This window comes from Diplotaxodon limnothrissa, linkage group LG9, assembly GCF_057381915.1.
Source record: "Diplotaxodon limnothrissa isolate DT_005_m linkage group LG9, D_limnothrissa_male_GT1.1, whole genome shotgun sequence".
Classification (NCBI taxonomy): domain Eukaryota; kingdom Metazoa; phylum Chordata; class Actinopteri; order Cichliformes; family Cichlidae; genus Diplotaxodon; species Diplotaxodon limnothrissa.
In genome coordinates, this window is record NC_140604.1 from 30,144,275 (window position 1) to 30,171,458 (window position 27,184).

The 27,184-nt window shown below is 40.7% G+C and overlaps 1 protein-coding gene across 2 annotated transcripts in view; it reads right to left on the reverse strand.

Annotated features, from left to right (window-relative positions):
* The window catches only part of ctnnd2a (catenin (cadherin-associated protein), delta 2a), a 239,891-nt gene that overhangs the window by 93,771 nt on the left and 118,936 nt on the right, over positions 1-27,184 (reverse strand). The window contains exon 11 of one of the 2 annotated variants that reach the window (XM_085362997.1): positions 22,287-22,587. In XM_085362997.1, the coding sequence (XP_085219123.1) occupies positions 22,287-22,587 (301 nt within the window). Of the gene's footprint in view, positions 1-22,286; positions 22,660-27,184 lie in introns of both variants that reach the window. The other variant, XM_085362996.1, reaches the window with a different exon arrangement.

Consider the following 27,184-nt stretch of genomic DNA (forward strand, 5'->3'; position numbering starts at 1 on the left):
AACGGCGCACCCTGGTGGCAACGCGGTTCATCATGAAAGATGAAGTGGCTTTTGAGGGGCTTGGAAAGTTTATAGAGGCTTGAAATTTGGCACACACCTCCAAATGGATGAAGGCATTGTTGTTATGTAACCATTTTCCTTGAATAGCACAAAATGGCTCCACAGCGCCCCCTACAATATTTGAAAACATCAGCCCCTGCTCTGTGTTTCATCTATGAGTCTGACACTTGGTAAGCTTGTGTAAGATATCAAGATGTACAAAAAAGTCTCTTGGAGCAATATCCCAAATCCAACAGGAAGTCAGCCATTTTAAAATTAATGTGTAATTTTGATGACATTTTCCCCCCTTTTCAGGCCTCATACTTTGACGAACTCCTCCAAGGGATTTCATCATATTGAAGCATTCTTCAGTGTGTAGAATCTAAAGACCTTTGTGATGTTAAATTGCGAAGCTTTTTCCGTTCAGGGAAACGGGGTGGTCATGGCGGCACGTAGAGTTTCAATCACTCGCAAAAAGCAGTAATCTGCTGTCACTAAAAAACACAATGTCCAATCTCTCCCAAAGGTCGCAGGTGTGATGAGACTCGAGCTTGGAAATGTTTGTTATGCTATTTGTCAATAATGGTTAGAGCGCCACCTAGTGGCATGACTATAATCCTGGTTGAATAAGATGAAATGTTAGCTGGTGATTAAAAGCATGAAATCCATCAATGTGACATCACATCGGACGTGCCGGTTTGAGGTGTTGGCAGTGGCTCGACGTGCCGGGGGTGCGAGGGCCCTCATAACGCTGCTTGCAGCTTTAATTAGGGCCCGAGCACTGAGAGTGCGAAGGCCCTATTGTATCTGCTCCGTTTCTTATTATTATTATTATTATTATTATTATTATTATTATTATTATTATTATTATTATTATTATTATTATTATTCCGGCAAATGAATTGGCCGTTTGAGGGCCTAAACATGCTCGAAAACTCATGAAATTTTGCACACGCGTCAGGTCTGGTGAAAATTTACGTATTTTAATGTTCTCAGACATGGCCAGGGAAAATTAGCTCAGTAGCGCCACCTAGAAAAATGAAAAACGCGAGCCCCCGGTATGGGTATGACCTACATGTTTGAAAGTCGGTACACCTATATAACGTTCAGAGTCGAACAAAAAAGTCTATTATGGCAATGTCCTAAACCCAACAGGAAGTCCGCCATTTTGGATTGAAGGTGACATTTTGGGTCTGATTTTACCGTTTCCATGCCTTGTACTTTAACGAACTCCTCCTTGGGATTTGGTCCTATAAACTTCAAATTTGGACAGTGTCAACTACACCCTTGTGCCATGTTAAATTGCGGAGCTTTTGAGTTTTCACAATAGTATGAGGCCGTGGCGCCATGGCGAATTTTGATGACTCGCCATGAAAATCTTATTGCCTCTCATTCTGTCATACATGTTCCGATCTGGACCAAAGAGCACACATATGATAAGGCTCCACCCCTGAACATATTTCAACTGCCATATTTGACATCAAGGACAGCGCCACCTAGTGGGAACAGGAAATGTCATGTTTTACACTTTGGGGTACAGTATAGTGATGGGTGACATCTGCAGCCTCAAATTTCTCCAGGAAAGCCTTAAGGAGTTGGTCTTGGGTTACAGTGAAAACTGTGACTTTTCGCAAAAGGGTGTGACCCCAGCGGCGTGGCGAACTTTGATGTCACGCCATGAAGAAACAAATTAGTATAACTCAATGAAATCCAGTCTGATCAGTACCAGACTTTACAGGCATGATGTCAGACCCGCCCTGAACAGATTGATGTGCCCATTGTCGGAAATACGGACAGCGCCACCTAGTGGCAACAGGAAATGTCATGGCTTTAATTTTGTTGTACTGATTTTCACAGGTTCATCTTGGCCACCTCAAAAGCGGTGAATATCACCATCAGTCCCTCGTGATGCTTCAGTGCAAAAATTGTGAGTTTAAACTGAACGGCGCACCCTGGTGGCAACGCTGTTCACCATGAAAGATGAAGTGGCTTTTGAGGGGCTTGGAAAGTTTATAGAGGCTTTAAATTTGGCCCACACCTCCAATGTGTTGAAGGCTTTCTTGTTATGTGACCATTTTCCTTGAATAGCGCAAAATGGCTCCACAGCGCCCCCTACAAAATTCCAAAATATCAGCCCCTGCTCTGTGTTTTATCTATGAGTCTGAAACTTGGTAAGCTCATGGAAGATATTAAGATGTACAAAAAAGTCTCTTGGAGCAATATCCCAAATCCAACAGGAAGTCAGCCATTTTAAAATTAATGTGTAATTTTGGCGACATTTTCCCCTCTTTTCAGGCTTCATACTTTGACGAACTCCTCCAAGGGATTTCATCAGATTGGACCGATCTGAAGTTTGTGGAATCTAAAGACCTTTGTGATGTTAAATTGCGAAGCTTTTTACGTTCAGGGAAACGGGGTGGTTATGACGGCACTTAGAGATTGAATCACTCTCCAAAAAGCAGTAATCTGCTGTCACTCAAAAACACAATGTCCAATCTCTCCCAAACGTCTCAGGTGTGATGAGACTCGAGCTCGGAAATGTTTGGTATGCCATTTGTCGGTAATAGTTAGAGCGCCACCTATTGGGACGACTATAATCATGGTTCAATGAGATGAAATGTTAGCTGGTGGTTAAATGCATGAATTCAATCAATGTGACATCACATCGGAGATGCTGGTTTTAGGTGTTGGGCATGGCTCGACGTGCCGGGGGTGCGAGGGCCCTCATAACGCTGCTTGCAGCTTTAATTATTATTATTATTATTATTCCGGCAAATGAATTGGCCGTTTGAGGGCCTAAACATGCTCGAAAACTCATGAAATTTTGCACACGCGTCAGGTCTGGTGAAAATTTACGTATTTTAATGTTCCCAGACATGGCCAGGGAAAATTAGCTCAGTAGCGCCACCTAGAAAAATGAAAAACGCGAGCCCCCGGTATGGGTATGACCTACACGTTTGAAAGTCGGTACACCTATATAACGTTCAGAGTCGAACAAAAAAGTCTATTATGGCAATGTCCTAAACCCAACAGGAAGTCCGCCATTTTGGATTGAAGGTGACATTTTGGCTCTGATTTTACCGTTTCCATGCCTCGAACTTTAACGAACTCCTCCTTGGGGTTTGATTTCATAACCTTCATATTTGGTCAGTTCCAACTACACCCTTGTGCCATGTTAAATTGCGGAGCTTTTGAGTTTTCACAATACCATGAGGCCGTGGCGCCACGGCGAATTTCGATGACTCGCCATGAAAATCTTATTGCCTCTCATTTTGTCATAGATTTTCTGACTTTGACCAAAGTGAACACATATGATAAGGCTCCACCCCTGAACATATTTCAACTGCCATATTTGACATCAAGGACAGCGCCACCTAGTGGGAACAGGAAATGTCATGTTTTACACTTTGGGGTACAGTATAGTGATGGGTGACATCTGCAGCCTCAAATTTCTCCAGGAAAGGCGTAAGGAGTTGGTCTTGGGGTACAGTGAAAACTGTGGCTTTTCACGAAAGGGTGTGACCTCAGCAGCATGGCGAACTTTGATGTCTCGCCATGAAGAAACAAATTAGTATAACTCCATGAAATCCAGTCTGATTAGTACCAGACTTTACAGGCATGATGTCACACCCGCCCTGAACAGATTGATGTGCCCATTGTCAGGAATATGAAGAGCGCCACCTAGTGGGAACAGGAAATGTCATGTCTTACACTTTGTTGTACTGATTTTCACAGGTTCATAGTGGCCACCTCAAAAGCGGTGAATATCACCATCAGTCCTTGATGATGCTTCAGTGCAAAAATTGTGACTTTAAACTGAACGGCGCACCCTGGTGGCAACGCTGTTCAACATGAAAGATGAAGTGGCTTTTGAGGGTCTTGGCAAGTTTATAGAGGCTTGAAATTTGGCACACACCTCCAAATGGATGAACGCTTTGTTGGCATGTGATCATTTTCATTGAATAGCGCGAAGTGGCTCCACAGCGCCCCCTACAAAATTTCAAAACCACAGCCCCTGCTCTGTGTTCTATGTATGATTCTGAAACCTGGTAAGCTTATAGGAGATATCAAGATGTACAAAAAAGTCTCTTGGTGCAATATCCCAAATCCAACAGGAAGTCAGCCATTTTAAAATTAATGTGTAATTTTGGCAACATTTTCCCCTCTTTCCAGGCACCGTTCTTTGACGAACTCCTCCAAGGGATTTCATCATATTGAACCAATCTCCAGTGTGTGGAATCTAAAGACCTTTGTGATGTTAAATTGCGAAGCTTTTTACGTTCAGTGAAACGGGGTGGTTATGGTGGCACTTAGAGTTTGAATCACTCGCCAAAAAGCAGTAATCTGCTGTCACTCAAAAACACAATGTCCAATCTCTCCCAAACGTCTCAGGTGTGATGAGACTCGAGCTCGGAAGTGATTGTTATGCCATTTGTAAATAATGGTTAGAGCGCCACCTAGTGGAAGGACTAACTAATCATGAATGAATGAGTTGAAATGTTAGCTGGTGGTTAAATGCATGAATTCCATCAATGTGACATCAGATCGGAGGTGCTGGTTTTAGGTGTTGGGCTTGGCTCGACGCGCCGGGGGTGCGAGGGCCCTCGTAACGCTGCTTGCAGCTTTAATTATTATTATTATTATTCACCCCAAACAAGGGCCTTTTTGAGGGCCTAAACATGCTCAAAAACTCATGAAATTTTGCACACATGCCAGGTCTGGTGAAAAATTTTGTATTTTAATGGTTTTACATATGAGCACTGGGAAATGGCTCTACAGCGCCACCTATGCCTTGTTAAATGCAGCCCTACGACCACATGGTTTGAGCTACATGTATGAAATTTTGCACACATGTGTATCATGCCAAGACGAACAAAAAAGTCTGTGGGCCCATTGACGCAAACCCAACAGGAAGTCCGCCATTTTGGATTGAAGGTGACATTTTGGCTCTGATTTTACCGTTTCCATGCCTCGAACTTTAACGAACTCCTCCTTGGGGTTTGATTTCATAACCTTCATATTTGGTCAGTGCCAACTACACCCTTGTGCCATGTTAAATTGCGGAGCTTTTGAGTTTTCACAATACCATGAGGACGTGGCGCCACGGCGAATTTCGATGACTCGCCATCAAAATCTTATTGCCTCTCATTTTGTCATACATTTTCTGACCTTGACCAAAGTGAACACATATGATAAGGCTCCACCCCTGAACATACTTCAACTGCCATATTTGACATCAAGGACAGCGCCACCTAGTGGGAACAGGAAATGTCATGTTTTACACTTTGGGGTACAGTATAGTGATGGGTGACATCTGCAGCCTCAAATTTCTCCAGGAAAGCCTTAAGGAGTTGGTCTTGGGGTACAGTGAAAACTGTGGCTTTTCACGAAAGGGTGTGACCTCAGCAGCATGGCGAACTTTGATATCTCGCCATGAAGAAACAAATTAGTATAACTCCATGAAATCCAGTCTGATTAGTACCAGACTTTACAGGCATGATGTCACACCCGCCCTGAACAGATTGATGTGCCCATTGTCAGGAATATGAAGAGCGCCACCTAGTGGGAACAGGAAATGTCATGTCTTACACTTTGTTGTACTGATTTTCACAGGTTCATAGTGGCCACCTCAAAAGCGGTGAATATCACCATCAGTCCTTGATGATGCTTTAGTGCAAAAATTGTGACTTTAAACTGAACGGCGCACCCTGGTGGCAACGCTGTTCACCATGAAAGATGAAGTGGCTTTTGAGGGGCTTGGAAAGTTTAAAAAGTCTTGAAATTTGGCGCACACCTCCAATGTGGTGAAGGCTTTGTTGTTATGTGATCATTTTCATTGAATATCCCAAAATGGCTCCACAGCGCCCCCTACAAAATTTCAAAATCACAGCCCCTGCTCTGTGTTTTATGTATGAGTCTGAAACCTGGTAAGCTTATAGGAGATATCAAGATGTACAAAAAAGTCTCTTGGAGCAATATACCAAATCCAACAGGAAGTCAGCCATTTTAAAATTAATGTGCAATTTTGGCAACATTTTCCCCTCTTTTCAGGCATCGTTCTTTGACGAACTCCTCCAAGGGATTTCATCAGATTGCACTATTCTTCAGCTTGTGGAATCTAAAGACCTTTGTGATGTTAAATTGCGAAGCTTTTTACATTCAGGGAAACGGGATGGTTATGGCGGCACTTAGAGTTTGAATCACTCTCCAAAAAGCACTAATCTGCTGTCACTCAAAAACACAATGTCCAATCTCTCCCAAAGCTCATAGGCGTGATGAGACTCGAGCTCGGAAATGTTTGTTATGCCATTTGTACATAATGGTTAGAGCGCCACCTAGTGGAACGACTAACTAATCACGAATGAATGAGTTGAAATGTTAGCTGGTGGTTAAATGCATGAATTCCATCAATGTGACATCAGATCGGACGTGCTGGTTTTAGGTGTTGGGCGTGGCTCGACGCGCCGGGGGTGCGAGGGCCCTCATAACGCTGCTTGCAGCTTTAATTTCCCTATTATTATTGTTATTATTTATATTTATTATTCCACCATCAGATTCACACATTTCACTCATCGCAAATTGTTTCAAAAAGCTAGTATGGTGCCAGTCAACATGGTGATACAAGAGTGACTACATTCATCATTAATAAACAGTATATTATTGTAACATAGTGCTATGTTAAGTGTATCTGTGTGTGTGTGTTTACATAAATAAATGTATGAAAAATGATCACTGATTTTTACTTTTAGCGGGGGGTTTTTTCATCCAATGGCTGATTTGCAATATCATTCTTCACCATTTGTACTAATTTACCAAGCTCTACAGAAAAATTATCTATTCACTTCCACCTCTTCAAAGGTCAGTGTACTGCTCTGAACATCATCATTAAACCCCATTAAAGCTGATTAAAGTTTCTGTGTGATTAGTTTGAGTACCCCGATTTAAGGTGAGTAAACCGAGCCTTCTTTAGACTGTGTTGTTGTTTTTCTTTTTCTCTGTTTTTTTTACAGCTTGATGAAAGGGTTGATATCAGTGACCAACTGTCAACAGACTGCACTGCAATTATGTCTGATAACACTGAGAACTGCCACTCCAGCTTCTGCCATGATACAACCAAAAGTGAACAAAATTGACCAATCAAATCCCCATCCACAATACTCAGAGATTCAAAGTGTAGGCACAGGATTAAGCTGGTGGACGAACAAGAGTCTGCTGGAAAAATTGCCTCCTGATTTGCAATCATGCTCTTGCCACTGAATAACAAACAGGATGGGTGGACTATTTTTTTTTTGCCATGATGCTAATGAGGATGCTCGTCCGTGCAGATGCAAATGTACCTTCATACCTTATCGCTAATGAAGGTGTCACAGTGTCAGTTCATATGTCTATGTGTGTTAACCAGCCACAAATTATCCAATATTATTTTGCCATGTAGCTATCACAATAAGGTCAAACAAAATATTAACATTTAAATGTGTGTTGATTTACTTGTGAAACTATCTTTGTCATGTGTGTAAGACATAAAAATGTTGTTTGCACAGTCACATTAATGGGCTGACAGTATGTAAATCATTACATTTTAAGGTGAGGGCATTTCAAAGTCAGTTTAAGGTTACATTCACAGTAGGGTGAGGTCAGTCAGGTACTAGGTATTGTTACAGTTACTCTAAGTCTTCAGGATATGAATGTGATTCAATGCAATGCCCTCTAAAGTCATGATACACAACTGTGCTCTGTGAAAGCGTGTGTGAGAGAGAAAAAGGTGGGTGTGTAAATCCATTCTTCCACTACCAGATTCACAGCTACAGGTACCTTGGTGTTCATCTGAACAACAGACTGGACTGGACTCATAACTCAGACGCCCTCTACAGGAAAGGGCAGAGCAGGCTGTACCTGCTGCGGAGACTCAGGTCGTTTGGGGTGGAGGGCCCACTCCTGAAGACCTTCTATGACTCTGTGGTGGCTTCTGCTATCTTTTATGGTGTGGTCTGCTGGGGCGGCAGCATCTCTGCTGGGGACAGGAAGAGACTGAACAGGGTGATCCGAAGGGCCAGCTCTGTTCTAGGATGCCCTCTGGACCCAGTGGAGGTGGTGAGTGACAGGAGAATGGCGGCTAAGCTGTCATCCCTGTTGGACAACGTCTCCCACCCCATGCAGCAGACTGTGACAGCACTGAGCAGCTCCTTCAGTGGGAGACTGCGGCACCCACGGTGTGGGACGGAGAGATTTCGCAGGTCTTTCCTCCCCACTGCTGTCAGACTCCACAACAAAGACTTTAACTGAGCAAACACACACATCCACACATGTGCAATAACACTAAGTGCAATAATCTTTTCTGGCATCGTTGTATTTTTACTCAGTTGTATATAGCATTCGTATTCTATTTTTATCTTATTGTATATTTTTATTCTATTTTATTCTACTGTATATAGTATATTATTTTATTCTATTCTGTACAGCTGTGTACTGTATTTATTCTTATTGTATTCTAATTTTTGCATCATAACTTTTGCACTGTCCACTTCCTGCTGTGACAAAACAAATTTCCCACGTGTGGGACTAATAAAGGTTATCTTATCTTTATCTTATCTTACATTACACAACCAGACACTTACTGTAGAGGTCAGAGACCTGCCCTGACATTAAACAAGTGAGATGACTTGGCAGATCCACTCAGATGTACACACACGCATGCACACACACATGCACGCACACAAACAAATTCTTCTGTCTGTAATTTCCCCCTGCACTCTCTCTAAGTTACAGAAACACACAAGCATGTGCATCCTTCAAACACACTCTACATTTACTTCAGTACTCAAACATCTTATGTTTCTTTCTCTTATCACTCTGTTTTTGAATACACTCTCTGCTATCATAGGGAGGGTTGGTTGTGATGGGGAAGTTAAACCTGAACTAAAAGCCTAGAGAATGATAAAATATAAATTGGAAATTTGAAGCGCTGCAGTGGCTTCAGACTTCTATCTATATCGGAAGTGTTTGTGCACAATTTTGAGTTACACACAATCATTATAGTCACATGCAAAAACTATGCTGAAAGCTGGGTTGGAAAATGGGAAACAGGCGCAGAGCTTTATTGAAACAAATGCAAACTTGCATGGAAATTGATAAGAAAAAAAACAAAAACAAAGCTTGTACAACTTTAACAAGCTTGAAAGTCTTATTTGGTATAACTGCCTTTATTATTCAGTATAGTCTGAACTATTTGTCTGCCAGATTTCTTATTTTCTTTTAAGTAGTCTTCAGGAATAGTTGTTTAGACTTCTTGAAGGACATCGCACGGCTTTGGAGCTTTTGTTCATCCGAAAATATTCAGATATGAGGACTAGCCTTAAAATAAGTGAAAAAGCAGCCAATGTTCAAAGAAAACTATTGATCAGGACTATTTTAAAAAATCATTTGATGAGAAATATAAAGAAGTGAAATTTTATTTTATTTTAGCTCTTATCCCAGCATTACTGGTTAATTCTTTACTTGTCCTACAGTTCACCCTAAGGTGACTAAATCCTCCTTGGGCACTGTATAAGTTTGGGTGTTTGCATGTTAATATTTCAGTGCTGTTTTGTGTGCAACCCGTTTGTGTTTGTGTGAGAGGGAAAGAGTGTAATCAGCAGAGAAAAACTAATAAACCAGTGATTAGTTTATCCACCTGCTATTCTCATTAGATCTCAATGGAGCAAAAATGCAACACAGAGTGCTATCACTTCAGGATTTGCTAAAAAAAAAAAAAGCGGCTTAAAAGCAACAGAGCGAGCGGGCAGATAATGAGGCTGACTGTGGAAATGATAGCATTAGGATAGGAGTAGAAGACATAAATGAAAAAAATATGAGTAAAATGGTTTAAAACATTGATAAAATAAATAATTCAGACAATGACAAACATGATTTCACTATTGTGAACTCTGAATCTAAAACTGATATAACCAATGTCTGAAATGATGATAAAAAGGAAATATGTCTCAAAATTGAGTCTGCATTTAAAGATTTTTGACATTTTCCTAGTATGTTTGTGCACCATAAAGCAACACAACTCCTTAAGACTTCACTTTCTCTCTCTCACACACATACACACAAAAAACGGATTAAGTGAGGCTAAAAGCAGTCATCCACTTCAAATAAAATGGGGATGGAGGCAAGAGAGAAATAAGGAACAGAGCTGAGCAATAGAAACATCACCGAGCTGAAGCTCCAACATATCTGGGGTCAAACAATATGGCAGAGTGGATGCTTTATTCACTCTGGGTCAACTGAACACAAAGTGTGTCGTGTGTTCTATAAACACACAGAAAGGTGCTATAGAGATACAATAAAATAAAAGAGAAAAAACACGAGATTTCACAGCAGCATGCACAAAAACTATAGAAAGTGTGACTCCTTCCATAGAGGAATATAGATGACAGCAGTGATATTTTATTTTCCACCTCTCTCATTCATCTGAGGTATGGGGTTTATTTTCTTCATGATATTCAGTGAGCAACATTTCAATGATGCAGATGACTGAATCCGCTGAAATGGTATAATTTGGTGAGAAAACTTTTATTTTCTGCAAGTTCACCCGTCCTTGCAAAATGATTGCTGGCATGAAAGCAAAACCCATGATGGGATAGGTGTGAAATTACGACCTAGCTTGACAGCTCTGACAGCTTGTTTGACATAAAACAATGAGGCAAAAACCTGTATTTGAAATTGCCAAAATATTGCCTTCTCGTTGATTTTCTTTTTTTTTTTCCATCTTGTTTTTGGACTGACTGAACACTTGGTCATTATTGGTTACTGTTACAAGTATTAAAGGTACACAGTAAGTGAACCAATAAATAGTCCTCAATAAATAGTCCTTTACCCTACAATGGCATTTATTTCAACAGAATGAACATAGATTGGATTACATTTATTTGTTTCTAATATTGACTGACATATATACAAACATACAATTCTGCAAGGTTCAGGCTTTTTTGACAAATGGCATTTTAAGACTGTAAAATCAGTGAAGTGATTCAGGGGGATACAGAAAAGGTACAAAATGTACGCTTGGGAAAAGCAAACACTATCACGCATGAATTCACATGTTACTTATTGATGTAATGAAAACACAAGAATATACTCACACACATCTTCAAGAGGGATAAGATAACACTAACATGTGAAATGACTCATGAAGATGTGCCTTGCAACTTTTTCTTAATTCGCCGTGCTTTCTTTTTATTGCCGTCATTTTACCAAGATTAGCATTGGACTTGAGTCATGATCGAGCATCTGTCTGTCTGATAGCAAAGCCAATGTTTATAATATGAAAGTGCATGCACACACACAGAAGCACAAACATGCGCATATAACTATTGTAAGCGTGGTAAGTAGTCTAAGGAATCACTTTTTACCCTGCAGTGGAAAGAAGAAGGAGAAAAGATTGATAGGAACAAGGAGAGGGACAGAGAAGTGATTTGCTACTTTAATAGACACAAAGGACAACAGGAGGGAGAACAACTGTGTGTTTACACTGAAAGAACTGGAGAAAACACTTGGTGCTTTGTTCTGGATGGATGTCTATACCTCCCAGCCCATCAGACCTGCAGAGCTGTGATGGAGTGATGGAGAGAGAGATGATGAGAGTAATGGATGCATGACAGATGAGTTTCTGCATTCAGTCGGAGGCCCTCGGATGAATCTGTGTTATTTTATCATAACTTAGTGAAAAAAACAGAACTGACTCTGCAGAGCGAAAGCGAGGAAGGCAAGTTTATGATGAGAACAGGAGCATTTCCCTGAATGAAAACAAACAAACAAACAAACAAACAAAGAAACAAAAAAATTCTAATGGCATAGCCAAACACCTATTTTTATAGGGCAAATAGAACAGTTTTTCCTCCCAGTAAATAACTATTGTGGGGGTTCTTAACAATGGCTACTATCAGTGATGTGTCATCAACAAATATGTTTTGCTTTATTTGACAAGAGATGATTCATGGAGCATGGATGCTTTTTCAAAAGCATCCAGCTGCACACATTCCGGTGGTTACTGAGCAGCCCCACTGGTACTTTTAAGGGGTTATGGGCATTACATCGGCTCTAAAAAGGTGCTACACTGAGCTTTACAGCACCAAATCTATAAGCTGTAGCTGTCTGCTGCCACATGGGGTTGAATTAAAAACATGTGGGACATGGAAATATAGACTACACTTGAAGCATCAAGCTCTGGCCTGTCGTACAGAAGACAAATTAAAAGGGACGTCTTTGTAGTGGAGTGAAACTAGTGAGAAAAACACCTAAAGCTATCTAGAGCAGCTATTCTGATTTTTGTCACGTGCATTTCTTTGAACTTCTCTTCCTCTTTAGTTCCCTTTCCCAAATTTTCAATCAGTCAAAATCCAATCAAAAGCACATCAATCTGATGTCTCTGTAGCATATGTGTTGGCTGAATTCACATAATCTTTCTATCTGTATAGCTCAGTGTTATGCAAAACAAACACAGATGCAGAATGATTGATTTGCCTTTATTTAAGCACTTTGTTGGTTAAAAAAAAAGAGTTTTAAATACCACTAATTCACTTTCTCGCTCAGATTCAGATTCAATCAGCTGAAGGAAGAAATCACAATCCTGTCATAGATCCGCCACTGGACATCCAAGCACTAATAGATGCGGAGAAACTGTGTTTAAGGTCATAACTGTAGTGTGTTCTCATAAATTATGGTTAGACTTAAAACCAAAAAAATTCCTTTGTTTTTTTAAATACTCCTTTGTCCGGTTAGTTCTGCTTTATGCTTGGAAAGTCTTTGGCAACATACCAGTGAGTCAGTACCTTTTAATTAGCATGGCAAATAGATATTAGATTAAGTATAATATTGTTAATATATGTGTGCATATGTGTGGGTGTGAGCGCTTCAGTGGGTGTCTAAGTGCTTTTTATTTCAGTAAGAGCTCTTCCAGTGGGATGTATCATGACAGGACTGGAATCCGCAGGTGCTTTTGGAGCAGGTAAATACAGATATGAATGCATGACTAAATGTGATCAAAAACAAAAAACTATTGCGTTTGAAAGTAATACAGCAACCATAACAAAGATCCATGATCTTCTTTTTTTTTCATTTCTCATGTAAATCTTTCTCACAGATTCAGCCACACACTGCATCTTAGTAGCTCACTGGTCATTGCAGAACCCCATTCGTTTGCTTTTCTGAAGCAACTCAGCTAAAAGGTCAAGATGCCTCTCCTGCACGAGAGGCACAACTTGCTGACCTTAACATCAACAGTCCCATGAAGAGTACTGTGGAAAGATACCGATGGCTGCTTGACATTTTTGCCCAGAGTTAATAAAAATAATAATTAAATACAAGAAAAATTAAATCTTATTATTAGTGTCTTAGAAGGAGAGTTAAAAATAATTACATAGTGAAACTGGACTATAGACTGAGCCTAACACACAGCTATCCAGGTGAGATTTTGCCTGCAGCCAAACATTTATAGAAACTTCTTATAAATGATTTAAGCACAAATTAACATAAAAATAAGTGACTCGGCTCTTGTCTGTGAAAAGTATACTGTTTGTTTTTTAAGATTCATAGTAACACGTATTAAGGTAAAGATTAGCACTATAATAAGCTTTTGTAAATTGACATTTAATTTTGTATCAGTGCACTGTTTCTACCATTAGAGTACCATTAGGCCTGTTGGCTATGATTAGGCTGTGTTCTCCTCAAGTAAAAGCCAGAGAAGAGGTGAAGTGAAGTGAGGCATGGGGAGGAGAGAAGATATACAGTAATTTCGCTGGTGTGACATTTTCCCATAATCCCTCCCAAATGCCACTAGTGTCAGGAGGCAGAGCAGCAGAGAGGCGGTGGAGCGGAGCCATATCCCATCCTAACACATTCCCTACCCTATAGATGAATTTGTACGTTTCTGTTCATGTGCACTCATGTATAAGGTTTGATGAATTTCAGTTAAAAAGTGTTAGTGGCAGTAATTAGCATTAAAAATAAAGCAATTAATGAATCAAAAGTCCATGACAGATTCATTACTGACTGGACATTGCACATACTTATAGTGAGAAAATGTCCTGCAACCACAACCTTACTTTATATTTTGGTTTCCCTCTCCCTGACAGCCAAATATCAGCTGAAGTTTAGCCTTAACCTCTTATGCGTAAGACATTTTTTGCCAATGTCTAAATGTTTAAGTATAGAATTTTGCATTAGTGCCTCTAGGTGTAAGTATGCAATGGGCAACTCATCTACATTAATAGCCTGTCTCGCTTTGGTCATCCTTTTGTCTCCCAGGCCTCAGATACAGGATGAAGCTCATTGTAGCAGGGAAGAAGGCAGATACACGGGGTTGTTATTATCCCAAGGTCACTCACACACACACACACACACACACACACAGGCCACCTCAGAAAAGGGAAAATAACTACAATGGGCAATTTACCCAGAACAGGCAGGGATGACGGCCAGGACAGATGCACACACACACACACACACACACACACACACACGTTCACATGTGCATATTGTGAACACAGACACACACACACACACAGCTGTGCCTCAGAGCCAAGGTTCTGGCAATGCATCATTACCCTCCCTTGGAGGTGATTCCATATCCCAGCATGCATTTCTCATGTGGAGAGGAAATTACCCCTGGGCCGTGCTGAGAGCCAATAGAGTGTGTCCTCTGTCCTCTGTCGGTTTCTCTCTCTTTCTTTCTCTTTGGTTAAGTCCCCTTCTCACCCTGTAACTGTGCTCTCCCACCCTTACCGTCCACCCTCCCTTGCTTTCTCTCCAAGCCACCCAGTTACCACGACATCCTTTCATCTTTCTCTATCTTTCTCTCATTAACACTTTTTCCCCGTCTTCTTTCATTTTCTATGCCTCGAGAAGAATACAGATTAATAAGAAAGCATGCAAATGTATTGATGGCTTCTCTTCTTTCTGTCCTTCCCTTATTTTCAGTCAAGCAGCTTTTCATGGTGACATTAAGCATTCAAACTGACAATCAATTATGTCCCAAAAGTGGTAAACAGACAGAAATACAATCAGCTAACGAATAAAGTCTGAATAACTCTGGTGAAAATAACTAATAGTTACATCCTACAGACAAGCGTTTATTTTTTCATCTAATTTAAAAAGATATGTCATGTAAAATGATCATGACCAATGTCAAATCAAGCACTGTTCTTCTATAAAACCTCAAACTACTGAGCAATGATGTCATCTGCATCTTTTATAATAATCTGAAAGTGAAAAAGCAGAAAAGAGATGTATGGACAGCTCAAAAACATTATGCATCCAGCCACAGCTGTTGCAAACAGAGGCATTAAAGCTGTGTAGGAGAACGCCAAAAGCAAAAGTATAGAGCCTATCAGTGCATTTGTGGTTCTGTTGCATCAGTGCTGAAAACAGCCGTCCAATTTAGCAAACAAGAAAAAAAAGACACAAACCAAATGCTAAAAGCAGTAACAGTTCTTTACCTAATTTACTGAAAAAGGAGAACACTGTATCAGAATCAGAATGTCTGTCACACACACAAACATGCACAGGTATCTCATCTCTATAGTTATACTGTACATAAACCATATGTGGGTACATAGATCCAAACAATACACTTGCATAAACTATGGTTACAAGAAGGGGATACAGGCACTTTATTCCCTTTCTTTTCCTCATAAATAAACATTTGTGCTCAACAAGAGCCATCACTGCATAATTACACCCTCCACTGCAGCTTCTCAACGCATACAGACACCCATAAACTCATACAATGATGTTCCAGCATTGTCATGCGAGGGTAGTTCACTTTCTTTTTGTTTTTTGGAAACTGTTTTGTTTCTCTCTCCGCTTCCTCTAGAGAGGAATGGTCCGCCTCAGGGCGGCGTCTAGGAGTTGGGCGTTTTCCCTCCCACCTGATCTGCATCTCTTCATGGAGCGTGCAGTATATATGTAATTAATGCATGTAATTGGGTCATTGCCAGATTGTCTTCACATCTTTGGTGGTAATCGGGCTCACCTACTACACGTAATTTCTTCCCTTGGTCAGATGTAATCTGTTCTCTCTCTGTTCCAGCTCGACTGGTCTGTGATCTCCAGCCTTCTTCTGTGGAGATTTCCAAATGCTTCTCAGTACCAGTAAATCGTGCCTTCCTAACTGGGCCCTGATGTCCCGTCGTTATGACAAGCATCCTTTACACTCACCGTGTAACACGCTGTAATATGCACATCACATATGATTCTCTCTCTCTCACACACACAAACAAACATGTAAATGCACATCCTCTGTCCTGTCTTTCGCAGCCTTGGGCAAATACATAAAAGCCTACTACACACTCAGTCTGCATGCACTTACAGACATGCCCACCACTGATCAGTCACCACTGATCTCTGTTTCTGGAAACATTCAATAAGGGTGGCTCATGTTCTGTCTTCATGTGTTCATGTCTTTGGCACTTCTTTTTTCCAGTGTTGTCAAATTCGCTACTCTTGCCCAGTTAGTATTAGGATATTCTAATCAGTCAATCTCCATTTCAGGCCGGCTGTTTTTTAACGCTCCTTCTCCCCATCTTCACCTCATCCACACAGGGGACCTCATCCAATCTCATCATCAACTGTCTCAACTACTCTGCTTCACCATCATCGGAGTCTGGACTATCTCAGGTCTATATCCTACCTTCATTTGGAATTATGCTCTTCTAAATTCAACTTGTATTTTGGATGTTCACATTTTAGGCACTCTCCTTATTGAAATAAAGTGTTGAGTGTGATACTACTGACAATAAATAGTCACAGTCAATCACTTTGGAAACGTTCTGCAACTTAAGTTTATGTTAGAGGCAGTCGCTCCTAAAAAGAGCCACTGAGGTATTTTTAAAGTTAAGTTACTTTAACTTCAAATAACGTTGGATATGGATTTTTTAAATTATATTTTTGGCATGTTAGTTATTTCAAATTTACAGATTAACACAAATATACACATTTGAATAATCCGTTATTTAAAAAGAAAAATGTCAAAGCCAACTAGAATTTATATCTAAAGTTATTGGACGTTATTGGACTTTTACTACTAGATTTACTATTTACATTAGATGTGCAACATCAAAAGAGCTTATTGGCTGCCTTGAAATGTAAGCAAAACTACAACACTAAAGGAAAAAAAAACATGTATCACATGAAATAATTAAAATAGTCTTTAACAAACTTTAACATCAAATATTACTAATGCTGCAGCCATCACTGCTGCGTGAATACGTTTGGAGGAGAAAATGTAAATGAGGCGAGTCTGATTTAAATGACGAGAGTCTGATTTATCTTGAAGTCTTGTGTCTATGTTTCAGGCTCAGTGTGCGATTAGATAAGTCGAGCATTTCCCCACAGCTGAAACAATGGTGTAGTCTTGTTTTTGATCAAAATGGTCCAACTATTTTCTTTCTTCCTTCCTGTCAATCCTCATAACTGCAGCGCAGTGAATTCCCATTGCATAATCTAACTTACCCTTTATGTTGTTTCTCACCCTATTACATGCTTTCCTAATCCCCAAGTTTGAGAACAAAAACCACTGGTGCCTAACTCCCATCTTCCCCAAGTTAATGTTTCTCTCTCTCTTCCTGTATGCCCAACATCGTTCCCTCCCTCTGTCTTCTTCTCCTTCAATCTCTCAAGGTACAGTATAGCTTATTCCCTAAACAAATGCAGATGCCATGCTTTCTTCACTCACTTAAGAGTCTCCAAATCCCCTTCATTTGTTAAAAATGTTCCCCTTCATTATTGCCTTTCGCTCCTCTTTCTTCTCTTTGTTTATTGGTTATGCAAGTCTGCACTCAACATTTCTCATCATCTCACTCCCTACACTGTTTTTAATATTCATTTTAAGAAAGAAACCCAGTGGGGGTGACAATCGCTTTACACGCAGAACGCTTAGAGGGAAACGCACAAACTTTCTGAGACGCTGCCTTAGACAAAACAATAATGGGAGACACTGTATCTATATTTTGCCCTTGCCTTCTCTGCACTTTTCCTATTATTCTTATATTTATTCTCCCCATGCATGTTGATCACCTAAAGACCAACCTTAACTTTTCCTCATTTCCCTCGTCTTTCTGCATTTCCCTCCTTTTCTCTTTGTGTCTATTTTCTTCCCTTCCTCCTGTTTCTCCAGCTTTATTTTGCACTGCTCCCTTTAGCTTTCTCATCAGTAATTCCTTCTTCCCTCCTTCCTTCCACCCCTCATCTATCTTGTCTCCTTGTCTTCCTCCCACCTCTCTGTACTGCTATCCATTGACAGATATTGAGTTTTCCCTTCATGTTGCTGTCACCACCTCTTGCTTATCATGCTCACTCTTTTGCAGCTATAATAGCAGTATGTCACTGGCTACCATGTATGCACACACACATTATACAGTGACATACACACATTAATAAATAAGATATGCTAATTGATTATATTAAAAAAACATAGTCTTTCGTTTCGTGTGTACACACATGTACACACACACACACACACACACACACACACACACACACACACACATAACCTCTGCCCTCACTCGCAGTGTTCTTTGTGTCTAATAGCTGCTAACTCATTTAGCACTTCATGTTAGCTCAACTAGATCCAATTACAGCAAGACAGAGAGTGGAGTTTGAGTAGGAGGCCATTTAACCTCCTGACAAAGAGAAATCTAACACACTTCAATTCAACAATATTAAGCACAGTAAGATAACTGCATAAAAAATACAGCTAGAAATTAGACATTTAAAGACACCTTTAACTAGGGATGGGTATCGTTTAGGTTTTATCCGATACCGGTGCCAAATCGGTACTTTTGAAACGGTGCCGGTGCTTAAACGGTGCTCGAACCGGTGCTTAAAGAATGGAGAACACAAACTTTGTCAAAAAACCTCTCATGTTCAGCTGGGTTTTTTTGTAAAAAGATAACAATGTGTGCCTTTTCTGCAGCTATGTGGCATATATGGCATCACTCTTGGCTGGAAGCAGTGCTTAAACAATGGAAAAAACACAAACTTTGTCCAAAATCCTCTCATGTTCAGCTGTTTCCCACTTTTTCTTTGGTCATTTTAGCCTTTTTGTCCAGGGTGAAGGGAGTATCTGCCATCAAACAAGAAGACAGCCGCATGTAGCTATGATGATGTTTGCTAGTTCACCTTACATGCATTAATGTAATAACGTGGTTAGCCTACTCAACGTAAATTACACACGAACAACATGAAGCTACTCATGCAGAGAAGAACGGCTGCTGCTGCATCATCCGTCATCATTTCTGTTACACTGGCAGGGCTAGGGGCCAGGACTCTCCTCTTCGGGTTTTTGGGGGATGTTGCTCCGGGTCCGATAACTGGCAACCCACCCGACGTGCTCGGTGTGAGGTCTCGCAGCAAGCTATCAAATACGGCGCATTTCTCGGCTTTTAAAAAAAACGCTATGCGTCGCCAGCTGTTTAATCGGATTCTTGGTGTTACCTCCTTTGACAGTATCACAGTATCAGCTTAAAGCACTTGTTGCAGGCTGCTGAGTTTGCATATTTTGCTGTGAAGTACAGCCATACTTTTGACCGCTTCGCCTTGGACATTTTTAATCTGTAGCTCTGCTCTAACAGAACGTACGTACCTGGCCCCGCCTACTATCCTCGGAAACGTAAAATGATTGGCTAGAAGTGTATCACAGCTCAGGAAAAAAAAAGCACCGAAATAAAGCACCGAAATGTGCGCTGCTTTTCGGTCTGGTTACTACCGTTTATGTCAGAACCGGTGCCATAATGGCACCGGACACCGGTACCCATCCCTACCTTTAACTGTGCATAAAGTTAAAAATAGTAATGATGTAACATAATAGTAATAAATCACTATGCAATCTGCAGGCAGCATTCACCACAAAGGCTCAGATTTGTGAAAAAGATCTTTAGTGTTGAATTCAACCAGTGTACAAAATGCTTGCAATTCTACCATTTCTTGTTACTTTGCTGGAGGAAAAAAAGTGCAAATGGGGGAAAAATGAGATTTCTGTCTGGATCTGTGCACAGAAATCCATGAAGCCTGAGGCAATAATGGAAGCAAAATGATCTTGACTGTGCATACAAGCAAGTGTGGCAATAACACTAGAGGGCCAACAATAAACACTTTCATTGCAAGTGCATAAAGAGAACAATGTGCGTATGCCTGAGTGTGTTTGTATGTGAAATGTAAGCGCTAAACCTACTCCTACATTGGCTTGGTTTTCGTATTATGAGTATTACAAAACAATCAACTTTTAAAAGTTCTAAAAGGTCCTCTGCTACATATCCACTTACACCCCCTCTCCCTCCATGCACACACACACACACACACACACACACACACACACACACTTATGTATAGAAATACATTTCAGCTTACATTACAGCATTACAACTTAATATATTAAAACCAGTTATACAACGGATTAGCTAATTTAGCCTTTTAGGTATGCAATGCCTCTTTTCATCATCAAGTACTAGATTTAGGATGTGAAAATGCAATCGCTCACATTTTCTTATCTTACTGACCTATATTCACTTCTGGCTCTCCAGTATCTCTTTGAACCTTCTGGAAACATATTTCTGTCTACTCTTACAACTATTTTGTTATGTTATGTTGTTGCTGTGTGAAGATTATGCCTTAATAAAACATATACCTCGCTCAGAATTGATACTACTTTGCTAAAGAAGAAGTGTTTATGAACAACAAAGTCCAGAGTGCAAAGAAAAAGACAATAATCGTTCCTTTTGTGAAGTAAACAGATACGATATTCTAGTGTAAGTCAGAAGTGCTGTGTTTATTTTATAATAACAAAACTCACCAGATATGAGCTTTCACTTGATTGGGTACATTGGCTGTTGTGAAATATGAAGACTGTCTTGAGTCAGTCAGTCTAACTATATCATCAAAAGTAGACACATCCTACAGTAAGACTGCAGGATTTTGTGACGGACTTTACCTTCATCAGACTGTGCACATGCTAATCATTTCCCCCCTCTTTTTTTACTTTCATTGTCACTGTTCTTAATAATCTCCCACTCTCTCTGTTGACTGTGTTCTTTCTCCCTTTCAGTGACTGACAGCTGCTGCTGAGACTTGATCCACCCGCCTCAGTCCCTCTTGCTCTGTAATTAAAGGAATTATACATCAAGAGTCCTGTGAAATATGTATAAAAAAAAGACGGGGAATGAGCTTTGCTTAATTGCAAAGACAAGAGGATGGAAGTGATCACAGCCCAGTAGGATGCTTTTACGCACAGCATGACACTATGGGAGGTGAAAAAAAAGTCTCAAGCAACTGGTGTGTGACTGGAGTAAAACAGTGTCTTATTAGATCGTTTTTCCTCGTACATATGAGGTAGCTGCACTGGACAAAAAAACAGAAGTTTAATTTGGCAAAAACTTTTTGTATATTTATGAGAGATTTTCCTGTCAAATTAAAGAATAATTGCTGTTTACCTTCATTTTTCAAAGTCTAGAGTGTGGACAAACCAGATATGCAAAATCTTTCTTCAGTGTTTTGGTATCTGAAGTGCCTTCAAATTTTTACACTGGTACCTGAGACAACACACTTACTTCAACGTGCCTGTTCTTAACTTTGAGACATTTTCAGCGTAAATGCATTTTCGGGCATAAAGACCTGTTTTTAGAGAGCTTTAGAAAAAAACCTGATGGTCATGGCTGAGTTGAGTGTGTGACTGTTACTAAAGGTTTTTCTTAACCACAAGACCATGAAATCTACCTGTTTGTGCAGAAAAGCTTTGACTGTGAGTTTATAAGAACACTGCAATTTTAAGCTTTTTAAAGCAACTCAAAAGCACCGTTGTGATTTCACTGAAAGTAATAATTTGAAACCTTCGGAAACATGATTGGAGTTATGAATATATGATGAGCGTTGGCAATTCAAACTGAGGTCAGTCATAAGATGTCCCTTGATTGGAGCTTGTAATCAGATGACAGATCACAAAGTTTGAATAATGGCATGATCAGTGGCTGACTATATTAATCTGTGTCTAGAGCTAGGTGTTATTAACATTTTTGTAAAGTTAGGACAAAGTCTTGAGCAGTCAGTATAACATCCTCTGAAGTGACTCATGTGATGTGTACGTGTGTCTAGGCATTGTATTTTTTATTATGTTGAACATACAAGATGTGATCCAATAAACCCCTAAAAAAATACATGTATACACAGATACTCATGCACACAACACACACTCTACAACTCTCTTTTCATCCTACCTTGGATCTTTTTGAATAGAGTCAATAGAAGGTGAACGCTGCAGGCTGCCTTCGGGCGGCAGAGCTGGTCCTGACTTGCTGTAGGGTGATTCCACCACTGAAGGGCAGTACTGCAGGGTACGGTAGGGGTCAGCCACATAGGGATCTGAACCATATACATCTCCGCTACCACCACTCGAGGTGTAGCCTGGCCCCACTGTGGCATAGTTGTTGGTCCCGCCGCGGTTGTAGTTTCCTGTTCCTGTGCCGTGACTTCCAGTGCGCTGCAAAGGGGCGGAGTCGACACCAGGGGAGGAGGGTGCTATGGCAGGAAAGTAGGGACAGAGGACATAACTTAGGTCACGGACCTGATCATGGATACGCATGGTCAGGTCTACAGAGGAGAGCGAATGAGGGAAGAGGAGGAGAGAAGGGCAAGGACACGAGCACAGGAGAGGAAGGACAGAAAAGCAAACACAGCGATGAACAGTCATTTGGAAAAAACTCCATATAGGTAAAAAAAAAAACATTGGCCTTATTCCCATGATTAAAAGAGAGAGATTATAATCTAGTAAGATAAAATTAAACACATGAAATACTATATCATAAATCTATTGACAATTTAACACAATTCTTGATAGCTGTACAGCAGAAATCACTGTAAATGCCTGTTTTTGTCAAAGCCCGTTCAATCCTACAGTGCCAACAGCACATTAAAAAATGGTTGTGGAGTAGTTCTGCCCCCATGTTTAAGACAGTGGCAAGGAAAAAAATACTTTTGACAATGAGAGACTACAATCATTGTTAGAGTTGTCACTGCAATGACACACTACTCCATCAGTCTGCAATAAAATATGTAAACTTTGCTCTAGTTCATGCGAGGGAAGGGATGAGTCCACACATTTTGAGAGATCATGGTGAGGTCACCCTGGTGATCAAAAAGGACTAAAAACATACATAAAATGTATAAATAAAACAACAACAAGGCATCTCTCTTTGGAGTGACTTTGAAATTGAATTGGGATTTGCTGGAGGGTGTAAGCAGCCTTCAGGGGCACAGTAGCTGTCTTCCCTCCGTGATGCACTGAAACAGTGGAGTGGTGATATATCAAGGTGTTAATGTGAGTCTGGGGGGCTCATTTCTTTGGCTGTAAAAACACTGAGACAGACCGTGGAGGGGGGGGGGAATCCATCTTATCCATCATTAGGACAAAGGTATATGCAGACTGAAAACAGCACGTGAAAAACACCATAAACATCTTCTTCAAGGAGTAAGCAATAAATCACAGAGCCTTGTAATCGATATGCGGCCGTATGATTGGCTTAGGCTTTAACATAGGCCAATGAACCTCCAATCACAAACAGAATTAGCCTTTAAAACCTGCCTGGATGAGGCAGACTAAAACTCCCCATATAAGCAAATAGAATCCTATGCATTTCATATAAACAGATGACAAGGCGCGTTTACCAGCCAGAGCACAAATTAACAAAAGACTGGAGGTTGTGTGGAAGTGAGAGTGTGCTGAGGCTGAGTGTCTTATCGTTACGTGACCAACAAACCTGCTCTTTAGCACTGTCTCGAGTGCTGGCATTTACTTGACCTTCACAACCCTCTTATCACTCTCTTTTTCACCTCCATCTCTCTCTCGCACACTCACACAAACACACACCCATGCATCTGATCTGCCCAACCTATTTTGTACACAAGGCTGACGAAACCAGTCCTTTAACGATCCTATTCCATATTCTTGAACTGAACTTCTTCAAACAATTCTGGAGAACTCTATGAGCGGCACAAGAAACCTTAGGGATGACGTAATCACTTTAGCATATTTTTTATCTCCTGGGTGACACAGACATGCATGAGCAGTTAAGTACAGACAAGTTTGTGTTTGGATGCCTGCACTCTTTAAAATGAATGTGCATGTAAGGAGCACTCCCGTGATCATCATCATTTAAAAATGAGAGAAAACAGAAGGAGGACTTTGGTTTGACTTTCCAGCTTTTTTTGTTTTTTGACTTAATATCGTTTCAGCTGCTCAGCTTGGATTTGTCAACTTCTGGTTACCACTCGTACTTTTTTTTTTGTATTTAGGCCACATAGCATGCATTATGGAGAATGGACAGCACCACCTTAACGAGTGCACACTGACTAAATCCTTTGCCCGCCCCAGCAGCAATTTTGTCAGTTACTGGCAATCCAACTAGGGAAGACAGGGCGATTGGATCACAATCCTAGTGCGCACTGATGCCCCAAATTTGACAATCCAAAGAATTAGGCAGGAAAACAGTGGATGAGTCCAGGGGAAAGAAAAGGCTGCAGCTGAGAAAGCCACGTTTTAGAGAACAAAGTCAGTCAATACAGGAAAAAGAAAAGAAATGCGAGGCAATGGAGGGAGCACATACAACAGAGGGTATAGGAGGGTAATGAAGGAGCATTATTCCCATCAGAAGCAAATCCCAGACTTTTCTGTAGTCTTAAAATTGTGTCTGCGGTGTGTCTGTCTTTCTGTCTCATTAGTGTCCGGGTTTTAGACTAACACCACCAGTGTCAGTGTGCACTCACCGAGAGACTTGACAACCAGACAGGACAAACCTCAGAGCAAAAGAGGGGGTGGAAGAACAGTGAAAAGAAGGGAAAAATGTCATGTCAAATTATTTTTATAGCCTGTGCTGTGACCACTAAAAAGGAGTGTCCTTGGTTATAAGCTAAAAAAGTAAAGGAAAAAGGAACAAAATCAAGAATGATAAAGAGAGATGGTTGGGAACAAAGAACAGAAAGAATCCTCCCAAAATGTGCTGCCAAATCACTGTTTTAGCCGCTCCTTTTGTTTTCATACTCTGTTACAGTACTTTGTATTCTGCTTCCCCGTGCCTCTTTATGCAATTCATTTTCCTACTCACACAATCTTTCCTTCTACACTCTGCGGTCTCTTCTTAAACTACTCTAAGTAAATGGTATGCTACTGAATTTATGATTTGCTCAGTTAATGGTGTGGTCTGAGTGATGGATTGACCTCTGGGGCCAATACTGCCTGCCAAATCAGGATGTGGGTGCCTGATTTATGCATGTGTATTTTGTATTTGTACACCTGTGTTTCTTCTCGTGTTCCTTACTTTTGAGAGTAAATTGGGACTTTAGGCTGTTGAAGTAATTGCATTTTTGACCAAAAAATTAAGTCATTCGGGACCTGAAAGCGAGAATAAGATCTGTTGAGGTTAGATTTAAGCATATAATTGAGTGTTAACATTTATATATGGAATAAACACACAGTGTGAAAGGGTGTGTCTATCATGAGTTTGCTGAAGACCAGCAGAACACAACTTACAGGGTGTTTCATGAAATATTAAACAAATCACGAAACATGTGGTGTTGTGTATACCAGATACACACACACGTGCACTTTCCACTAACACGTCTCACACCTAACACTCTGGCAGCGTGAAATTGTGTTTGAGAGGAAATAAAAAGGCAGGTGTGTCTTTGTATTCCCTTGCATCTGCAAAGAGTAAACAAATTGCGGCTGTGCTCCTGCTGGCAGATTAGCGACGGAAAGGGAAACTCTATTAGTCATTTGACACAGTGATACCTCTGCAATTAGCCAGTCGGCTGAGGGGCCGCCTCGCTTGATTTTATTTTCTTGGGCTGCTGCAACTAGGAAAACCTGTCTGAATACACAAGAGATGGAGGAAAGGGGAAGGGGGAGAGGGAAAAACTAGGGGATAAAACCAGCACTTTAAGCTTTCCATATCCATCTAAACTTCTTATTCTTTCATCTCTGCTTCAGTGTCTTTCAACTGTACTCTGGTCACTATCGTGTTTCCTGCATCAATTCCTTGCCCTTTTCTCTTTCTTTGCTTTTTTCCGAATTCTCCAGCTCTATCACTCTCTGCCTTTACCTCCATCCCTCTTTTAGCTCGTGGATTTCTTCTGAAACCTCCCTTTTGATTTACCAACCTCTCCCTTTTACCGTAGCTTACTCCTTCTCTCATTCCATTTTTGTCAGTCGTCCTCTCCTCATCATCGTTTCATTTGATGCTTTGTGTTCCTCTTCTTCCCTAACAAGCGTCTGTCTTTCTCTTTCCTTCCCTCCCTTCACTGTCGTTCTAGTAGACTATGTGATCAGAGCTGAGGACATGTCCTTTCTCTCGACACGCTTCACTGCTCAGCACGATTACACAAAGCCCCATCAGTACAGTCTCTATCTCTCTCACATACACACACTCACACAGACATCGCCGTCATCACACACACATGGATTACTAAATGTGCCAGTGATTGACTTAGACTGAACATGCATGCCTGTAACGCATCTTTTTCTAATGCTTTAAGGTCATTTACCAACATGCGCACGCAACCTTGGCTTCAGCAGCCATGGAAGAAGCACATTTCCGAAGATAAATACACACACACTCACACGGACACAAACACGCACCCTGCTTGGATGTGAAGGAGAGTAAGGATTAGTTTCTCCCTCTGTTTATCCCTAGGAGAGCCTCCTGGCCAACACACAGCTCTTGATGTTCCTGAGCTCCTAAACACTGGAAGACCGACACCCCCCTACCCCTACACACACACACTCACAAGTGCTCTCCCTTGCACTTTCAGTATCAAGTATACAGCTTTTTATAGTGTTGAAGCTGTAGGATACTTGTTTCCATGACTAAAGGTGCCATGTCTTTCAGGAATCATGCTGGCTGGACACAGCAGGACTCCAGGATGTTGCTAATTGTTCGTGCTGTGGATGTACAACGGCTAAAATGATAAAATAAGAGAATATTTTGTTTGTATTTACAGTGGGGCAAAAAAGTATTTAGTCAGCCACCGATTGTGCAAGTTCCCCCACTTAAAATGATGACAGAGGTCAGTAATTTGCACCAGAGGTACACTTCAACTGTGAGAGACAGAATGTGAAAAA